This window comes from Scyliorhinus torazame, chromosome 2, assembly GCF_047496885.1.
Source record: "Scyliorhinus torazame isolate Kashiwa2021f chromosome 2, sScyTor2.1, whole genome shotgun sequence".
Lineage (NCBI taxonomy): Eukaryota > Metazoa > Chordata > Chondrichthyes > Carcharhiniformes > Scyliorhinidae > Scyliorhinus > Scyliorhinus torazame.
This window is the reverse complement of record NC_092708.1, coordinates 171,024,056-171,033,480: the sequence shown is the minus strand read 5'-3', so window position 1 is coordinate 171,033,480 and position 9,425 is coordinate 171,024,056. Positions and strand designations below refer to the sequence as shown.

Genomic DNA, 9,425 nt, shown 5'->3' with positions numbered 1-9,425 from the left:
CCTGGTTTGGGCCTCTCCCATAATCTAACCGGCCCGCATGAATCCTCGCGGCAGTTAGATGGTGCCCATAATTGCCTACTGGTTTCAGCAGCACTTTCCAGAACTAATAGGTTTTCTTCCTTCAGTGTCACAGCAACAGCTTCTATCTGCCTGAAGCTCAATTTAATTGAGATTGATCATTTTCCTCGTGTAGTTAAAACCTCTATCAATAAATTTGACATTTTGTTCTATGTGTAGGCGACATGTACAATTCCTGACGATTAAAAGCTTCAGGTCACATCTATGAACTGAATGCAAATGTTCCTTTTTTCTCCCCAAAAATCACAAATGATGTGTAATCAATAAAAATACCTAACTCAGCAGAGCTGTACGTGAGCAATTTGTTTGCAAATGTCACCACAACAGCTTGCAGAAACTTCACAAGCTTTCATTCTTAGACTTGTTGTTCTAGAACAATGAAAATTACAAAGGATAAATGGACAAATTAGTGACACGGCTGTTAAAAATGAATACAGGTATTTTTCAACAATGGATGCGCTACGGAGATGTTTTTCTGCTGATTATCAATCCTGAACCATTAGAATAACAAAGGTTCAACCCAGGAAGATGTTTCTGTCCATTATATAAATACCAGTCTGTATGGGGTTGAACAGCACACAGCCAGTTGCTCCGCTAACTGCAAGGTCAAAATGGGAAAGGCAAGACCAATTTATTCATTATAATGTCATTATTTACCTTGAGTTTGCAAAATTATTAATTGAAATTGTTTGTTTATTTCTCTTTTCTAGATTATCTTTTACGAGGACAGGAACTTCCAGGGTCGGCACTATGAGTGCAGCAGTGACTGTGCTGACCTGTCCCCTTACTTCAGCCGCTGTAACTCCATCCGTGTTGAGAGCGACTGGTGGGTGATGTATGAGAGACCCAATTACATGGGGTACCAGTATGTCCTGAGCAGGGGAGAATATCCTGACTACCAGCGCTGGATGGGGTTCAATGACAGCATCGGGTCATGTCGCTCCTACCCACATGTAAGTTACCAATCCGCCTCTGTGAGCAGCTGTAAATTGTAAATTATTTTCTGATACGTTTTGTATATTTTTTTACTCTCACTTATCAATAATCAGTGTATTGGTGTAACCTTCACTTGTGACACTGTTACCATTCTCTGTTTAAATATTCCCTTTATTCCCCTTTTTCCAGATTTAAGGGTGCGGCTAAATTTTATTAATTAGGTATTTTCTAATCTCTACCTGGCATATGATAAGGGATCATATTATTTCTATGCCAAATGGTAAACCTCATTTTAGAACCATAGAATTCCTACAGTGCAGAAAGAGGCTATTCGGCCCATCGAATCTGTGCTGACCCTCTGAAAGAGCACTCTACCTAGGCCCACTCCCCCGTCCTAATCCTGTAACCTAATCTGTACATCGCTGGACCCTAAGGGGCAATTTATCATGGCCAATCCAACTAACCTGCGCACCTTTGGATTGTGGAAGGAAATTGGAGCACCCGGAGGACAGGCATCGGGAGAACATGCAAACTCCACACAGTCACCCGAGGTCGGAATTGAACCCAGGTCCCTGGTGCTGTGAGACAGCAGTACTAACCACTGTGCCACCGTGCCACCCCCATACAAGGAACGCATATGTACTTGGTTACAATTCCATGAATGAGCAGCCTTATGTTACCTCACCAGGTAGCTGATCGATATTCATGATGCTTGAGTATTGAGGAATCTGAGTATAGGTATCTCACCGCAGCTCAAAAGTGTGCTCAGGGATATCAGTATCTGTGCAGTTTCCAGCAAATTCGTTGCACAATAATCAGATGTGTGAACCCTGGCCATTTTCATCTCAGTCCTCTTCGTGGGCAGGCTGATCACAAATTGTTTTAAACCTTGATATTGGGTTATTTGAACATTCAGTCCACACCTCTGGCTTGAACTATACTGGTGGGGCCCACATTCACCCATGTCGAGATTGGTACACTTCTTCTCACTGGAAATTCCACCTTCAATTGATTATGCCAGGTTGCAGGGAGTCACTGAAGCTGGAAGCTTCTGGCACAAGAGGTCTTGCCCTCAAATCCACATTGCTTGGGTGGCACGGTGGCACAGTGGTTGGCACGGTTGCTTCACAGCTCCAGGTTCGATTCCCGGCTTGGGTCACTATCTGTGCGGAGTCTGCACGTTCTCCCCGTGTCTGCATGGGTTTCCTCCGGGTGCTCCGGTTTCCTCCCACAGTCCAAAGATGTGCAGATTAGGTAGCTTGGCCTTGCTAAGTTGCCCTTAGTGTCCAAAAAGGTTAGATTGGGTTACTGGGTTACGGGGATAGGGTGGAGGTGTGGGCTTAGGTAAGGCAAGCTTTCCATGGGCCGGTGAAGACTCGATGGGCTGAATGGCCTCCTTCTGCACTGTAAATTCTATGATCCTATGATCTATGACAGGGTAAAGGTTCTGCCTCCTACAAGGTGATTTGTAAAGTAAAGGCTTGGGGGTTACACATCATTCCTGTCACTGAATTGCTACAACAGAAATAGAGAATTAATTGGCACAGCAGGTCCCTCACTGACCTACTTCTTATAAAACAGGCAACTACTTTGCCTATGTATCAATAATTATTCTATAATGCCAGAGGGAGCAACAATGTTATTTTCCACTTTCATAATAGCTGAGAAAGGCCATGTCCAGTTACATCCACTAGGGACTCCCTGCCCAATGAACATTCAGCTCAATGACAGAAAACTTAAAGTCATTTCCAACTGCTGTTAATACAGATATATTAGGCACACATAAAAAAAACACAAGTTGAGATACAAATTCATTATTTGTGCCTTATTTCCTGATCAATAAATCAAAATGTCAGTTCTCTATCACCTTCTATGTAATCTATATTACAGTATGCACACTTTCTTGCTTACAAATTGAAGATGAATTAAAATGCTTTGTCACAGTCCCGAGGTGGAAACTACAGGATGAAGATTTACGAGAGGCCTGACTTTGGAGGACAGATGATGGAATTCATGGATGACTGTCCATCTGTCTACGATCGTTTCCGTTACCGTGACATCCACTCCTGCCATGTGATGGACGGTTCCTGGACCTTCTATGAACATCCCAACTACAGAGGCCGACAGTACTTCATGAGACCCGGTGAATACAAGAGATACAGTGACTGGGGCGGCTACAACTCAACTATCGGATCTTTCAGACGAATGAGGGACTTTTAAAATGGTGATGAAAATCTGACTTCATCTGAAACATGTTAAGGATTAATAAAATACAATTTACTTGACCAGTACTTTGCATATGTAATTCATTAAACTGTTTTATGACTAAGATAATTTTTAACATTTGGATTGAAGTGAAGGAAATAATCCTGCGTATATAATTGGCCTTGGTGAGACCATATCTAGAGTATTGTGTGCAGTTTTGGTCTTCATACCGAAGAAAGGAAATACTTGCCAGAGAGAGAGCACAGTGACCGATTCCTGGGATGGCAAGATTGTCATATAAGGAGAGATTGAGTTGACTGGGTCTTTTTCACTGGAATTTAGAAGAATTAGAGGGGATCTAATTAAAACATACAAATTCTGACAGATGCAGGGATGTTGTTTCCTCTGGCTGGAGCGCAAATTAGGAAGCGATTCCCAATCCTTAGCCATGCAATTTTTTGCAAGCCGAGGATTGTGAGGAAACCCTGGGAATTCTGCTAATAGCCTGTAATTTTCAGGCATATTGGGAGCGCAATTCAGGTGCGATGGAGCTTTGACGGGTGAACATAGTCCCCCCAAACGGAGAATCTTGCCCAAAATGTTTTTCTGCATTGGGGAAGCAAGGTCGATGGCAAGACCAGCTTCTCAGAGATTGGGGCGCCATTTTTAAAGGGTGCCCAGATCTCAATGTGAGATTGAGGGTCCCGCACAACCCCTACCCATGGGCATTGCGAACCCCCGCAAACAAGTGCAATACCGCCAATCCTCAATCCTGGGGGAGCAACCTCCCTGCCATCACTAAATGTTTGCATGACCCTCCCAACACCATCGAGGCATGGGAGTGACCTGGCCCCACAGGCAATCCAATCCTCGTAGGTATCGGGGCATTGCCCCCCCCCCTCCCCCCACGCACTGAGCATACCATGCAATGGGGTCACAAAGGGTCCCCTTAGAGTCCTTCATTTCAGGTCTCCTTCACTCCTCCATCCTTCATAACCCCCATTCACCCCCCACCCTTCATACTGCTCCTCACCCCCATTTTCATGGGAATGGCCTCCTCTAAGGTCTTGCCATATTGGCAGTGTCAACCTGGCAGTGCCAACCGGGCACCAAGGTTGGCACTGCCAGGGTACCAGGGTCACTTCCCTGCCCTGTCCCTCACCGCCCAGGGGCTCCAATAGCCTCTGAGTCCCCCGGCGCGTCTGGCTGGTGTGGCCAGTGACTGCCGGGAGCTGGAAAAGTGCTGTCTCCAATGGGTTGTGCATGCTTAAATGGGCCCACTGGCTGATTTAAATATGATTATCTGGAGCGCACCTTGCGAGGGTGTGATCCAGGTCGTATCAGGCGTAACAGATCAGGTCCATCACGTTCGGCTCAGCATCCTGTCCCAAACTCATTTTCGGCCTCTCCCGCTCTGTACCTGGCGGAACGCGGTTGGAAAATTGTGCCCTCTATGTTTTATTAACTGCTCTCTCCACATGTCCTGCCACCTTCAATGATCTATGCAATTATACACTCTCTGTTGTGAGTAGCTCACATCCTGACTCCCCAAAGCATCTACATGGCACAAGTTAGGAGTGTGAAGAATACTCTTCTCTTACCTGGATGAGTGCAACTCCAACAACACTCAAGAGGCTCAACACCATCCAGGACCTGCTTGATTGGTGCCACATCCACTAGTTTAAACATTTACTCCCTCCACCATCAATGCACAGTAACAACAGTGTGTGCCATCTACAGGATGCAGTGCAGCAACTCACCAAGCCTCCTTTGGTAGCACCTTCCAAACTTGCGATTTCTACCAGCTAAATGGACAAGGGCAGCAGATACATGGGAACACCACCACCTGGAAGTTCCCCTCCAAGCCAATCACCATCCTGATTTGGAAATATATCACCGTTCCTTCAGTGTCACTGGGTCAAAATTATGGAATTCCCTCCCTTACAACACTGCCGGGGTACCTCCAATACATAGGCTAGGATTTCCCGGCCTCAGCATGACGAGACTCGCTGACGCAGATTCGGCGCCCCAGCCAAAGATCCATCGACTTTCAGCAGGACCAGACAATCCCGGCAGTGTGTGGGGCCAGAAATTCCTGCCCTTAGACTGCACTGGCTCACCACCACCTTCTCAAGGGCAATTAAGGATGAGCCATAAACGTTGGCCGAATCAGTGACACCCAAATCCCATTAAAGAATAACCAATAATCCCACTGTTATCAACCCCAACATACCCTTACAGGAAAAAGTCCTGCAGATGCTGAAAATCTGAGATCCAAAGTATCATTTAATACAAAAGTAAAATATTGCTGATGCTGGAAATCTGTCATAATCTGCTGGGAATACTCCTAAAGTCTGGCAGCATTTCTGGAGCGGGAAACAGAATTAATGACCTAGATTCTCATCAAGTTGACAGGAAGAGTGATGAGGTCCTGCAGAAGGAGTTCAGGGAGCTACGCAGTAAGCTAAAAAGCAGGACCTCTAGGGTTGTAATCTCAGGATTACTCCCTGTGCCACTGCCAGTGAGGCTAGACATAGGAGGATAGTGCAGCTAAACACGTGGCTAAACTGGTGGTGTAGGAGGGAGGGTTTCAGATTTTTGGACCACTGGGATCTCTTCCGGGTCAGGTGGGACCTGTACAAAAAGGACGGGTTGCATCTAAACTGGAGGGGCACTGATATCCTGGCTGGGAGGTTTGCTAAATTCACTCGGGACGATTTAAGCTAGTATGGCAGGAGATTGGGAAGCAGAATGTGAGCTTGGAAGGTGTAATAACTGAAGGGGAAATAGAGAACCAAAATAAAAGAACAACATCACCCTCAGGCAGAGCAAAAAAGGTGATATGCAGGACTAAGGCTGTGTGGTAGTCACCACTGATTGTATAATATTTGTAATGATGATTATTGGAGATAATACGGTAAGGCTCCTGTACTAGAGGTACGGGGGTAAATCCCTGCCAGCTGGCTCCGCCCAGTAGGCAGAGTATAAATGTGTGTGCACACCCGAACAGCTTCCACTCTGGTAGTAGCTTCAGGAGGCCACACATCTCTGCTTAATAAAGCCTCGATTATTCTCCACTCTCATCTCGTAGTTATTGATAGTGCATCAATTTATTAAGCAGAGATATTACAACAATGGAACTTCGCATCAAGCCTGATCGCCTACAGCTGCACCCTCAAGCAGCCAATGCCACGTCGGCCTTCGACCACTAGCTAACCTGCTTCGAAAGCTACCTCAGATCATCGACTGAACAACCCTCGGACGCACAGAAGCTCCAGGTCCTGTACTCACGGGTGAGCTCCGATATTTTTCCCCTTATCCAGGATGCGCCCAATTACACTGAAGCAATGGAGCTTCTGAAAGGACATTATATTCGGCCGATCAACAAACTCTACGCCAGGCACCTCCTGTCCACGAGACAGCAACTCCCCGGTGAGTCAATAAACAATTTCTGGCGTGCCCTGCACATCCTGGAGAGGAACTGTGATTGCCAGGCAGTTTTGGCAGTCGAACATATGGAACTTTTAATCAGGGACACTTTTGTTACGGGCATGGGGTCGGCGTACATCCGCCATTAGAAGGGGGTACACTCGACCTCGTGGTGACCAGACAGCTCGCGAACTCACTAACAGTAGCCTCCCGTAATGTATAGTCGCACGCCCCTGACCACACGGCACCCTCATGGACGTCGGGGGCCCCACCAGCTACAGCTACCGCCCCCAACTCACCCCAAGCCTGCGCCGCGCGGCAGCCAGCCAACCCCAGGGATCCAAATGCTACTTCTGCGGGCAGACCAAACACCCGCGGCAGCGCTGCCCAGAGCAGAGTGCAACCTGCAAGGCCTGCGGAAAGAAGGGACATTTTGCTGCGGTGTGCCAGACCCGATCGATCGCCGCAGTTTCTAGCCCCAGCGTTCCTACACCCCCCATGTGCAACCCGTGGGCGCCGCCATTTTCCTCCCAGAAGACCACGTGTGGCCCGTGGGCACCGCCATCTTTAACGCCGCCCGCCATGTGCGCCCTGTGGGCGCCGCCATCTTCGGTGCCATTTTGGACGCCACCCCAGGACCCCTGCTCGTCGGGAACTTCGTCTGGCTATTCATCTCCTGCCACCAACGCCGACCAGGTCGGGGCCCACCAGCACCAGCCGCAGCTCGCCTCCATCACGCTCGACCAGTCCCGGTCTCACAACCTTGCAACCGCGACGACGGTGAAAGTCGATGGGCACAAGACTTCCTGCCTTCTTGACTCCGGGAGCACGGAAAGCTTCATCCATCGCTGTACGGTAAGGCGCTGCTCCCTCGCGGTACACCCCGTTACCCAGAGAATCTCCCTGGCCTACGGATCCCATTCCGTGGAAATCTGGGGTTACTGCATCGCCACCCTCACCGTCCAGGGCGTAGAGTTCAGCAACGTCTGGCTCTACGTCCTCCCCAACCTCTTCGCTGCCCTGTTACTCAGCCTGGACTTCCAGTGCAACCTCCAAAGCCTAACTCTAAAATTCGGCGGACCCCTACCACCCCTCACTATATGCGGCCTCACGACCCTTAAGGTCGCCCCACTTCCCTGTTTGCAAACCTCACCCCGGATTGCAAACCCGTTGCCACCAGGAGCAGACGGTACAGTGCCCAGGACAGGACCTTCATCAGGTCGGAGGTCCAGCGGCTACTGCGGGAAGGTATCATCGAGGCCAGCAACAGCCCCTGGAGAGCCCAAGTGGTAGTAGTTAAGACTGGGGAGAAACACAGGATGGTCATTGACTACAGCCAGACCATCAATCGGTACACACAGCTCGATGCGTAACCCCTCCCACGCATATCTGATATGGTCAATCAGATTGCACAGTGCCGGGTCTTTTCTACAGTGGACCTGAAAGCTGCCTACCACCAGCTCCCCATCCGCAAGACAGACAGCCAATACAGTGGGTTCGAAGCAGACAGCCGCCTTTACCATTTCCTTAGGGTTCCTTTCGGCGTCACTGACGGGGTCTCGGTCTTCCAACGTGAGATGGACCGAATGGTTGACCGGTACGGACTGCAGGCGACCTTCCCGTACCTAGATAACGTCACCATCTGCGGCCACGACCAGCAGGACCACAACGCTAACCTTCTCAAATTTCTCCACACCGCCAAACTCCTTAACCTCATGTACAATAAGGAGAAGTGCGTGTTCCGCACCAACCGCTTGGCCATCCTTGGCTATGTTGTGGAAAATGGTGTTCTAGGGCCTGACCCCGACCGCATGCGCCCCCTCATGGAACTACCCCTCCCCCACTGCCCCTAGGCCCTGAAACGCTGCCTGGGGTTTTTCTCCTATTATGCCCAGTGGGTCCCTAACTATGGGACAAGGCCCGCCCACTCATCCACTCCACAGTTTTCCCCCTGACGGCTGAGGCCCACCAGGCCTTCAACCACATCAAGGCAGACATCGCCAAGGCCACGATGCACGCGGTCGACGAGTCCCTCCCTTTTCAGGTTGAGAGCGATGCATCGGACGTCACTCTGGCCGCCACCCTCAACCAGGCAGCAGACCTGTGGCATTCTTTTCCCGCACCCGCCATGCTTCTGAAATTCGGCACTCCACTGTCGAAAAGGAGGCCCAAGCCATCGTGGAAGCTGTGCGGCATTGGAGGCATTACCTGGCCGGCAGGAGATTCACTCTCCTCACTGACCAACGTTCGGTTGCCTTCATGTTTAATAATACACAGCGGGGCAAGATCAAAAATGATAAAATCTTAAGGTGGAGGATCGAGCTCTCCACTTACAAGTACGAGATTTTTTATCGCCCCGGTAAGCACAACGAGCCCCCCGATGCCCTATCCCGAGGTACACGTGCCAGCGCACAAGTGGACCGACTCCGGGCCCTACACGATGGTCTCTGTCACCCTGCCACGGTATATAAGGCTCTGGTCAGACCCCATTTGGAGTATTGTGAGCAGTTTTGGGCCCCGTATCTAAGGAAGGATGTGCTGGCCTTGGAAAGGGCCCAGAGGAGGTTCACAAGAATGATCCCTGGAATGAAGAACTTGTCATATGAGGAACGTTTGAGGACTCTGGGTCTGTACTCGTTGGAGTTTAGAAGGATGAGGGGGGATCTTATTGAAACTTACAGGAACTGCGTGGCATGGATAGAGTGGATGTGTAGAGAATGTTTTCACTTGTAGGAAAAACTAGAAGCAGAGGACGCAATCTCAGACTAAAGGGTCGA

The 9,425-nt window shown here is 49.3% G+C and overlaps 1 protein-coding gene across 1 annotated transcript; it reads left to right on the top strand.

Annotated features, from left to right (window-relative positions):
* Positions 1-652: 652 nt before the first annotated feature.
* On the top strand, positions 653-3,299 carry LOC140393612 (gamma-crystallin S-1-like). The gene is made up of 3 exons (XM_072479884.1): positions 653-698; positions 789-1,031; positions 2,959-3,299. The coding sequence occupies exons 1-3, from the start codon at positions 690-692 to the stop codon at positions 3,232-3,234; spliced, it is 528 nt and encodes a 175-aa protein (XP_072335985.1). The 5' UTR covers positions 653-689; the 3' UTR covers positions 3,235-3,299.
* The last annotated feature ends 6,126 nt before the right edge of the window (positions 3,300-9,425 follow it).

What these genes read in the sequence shown, in the direction of transcription:
- LOC140393612 (XM_072479884.1), top strand. An exon ending in CATGTCGCTCCTACCCACAT is followed by an intron (nt 1,032 to 2,958) that starts GTAAGTTACCAA and finishes GCTTTGTCACAG; the next exon opens with TCCCGAGGTGGAAACTACAG.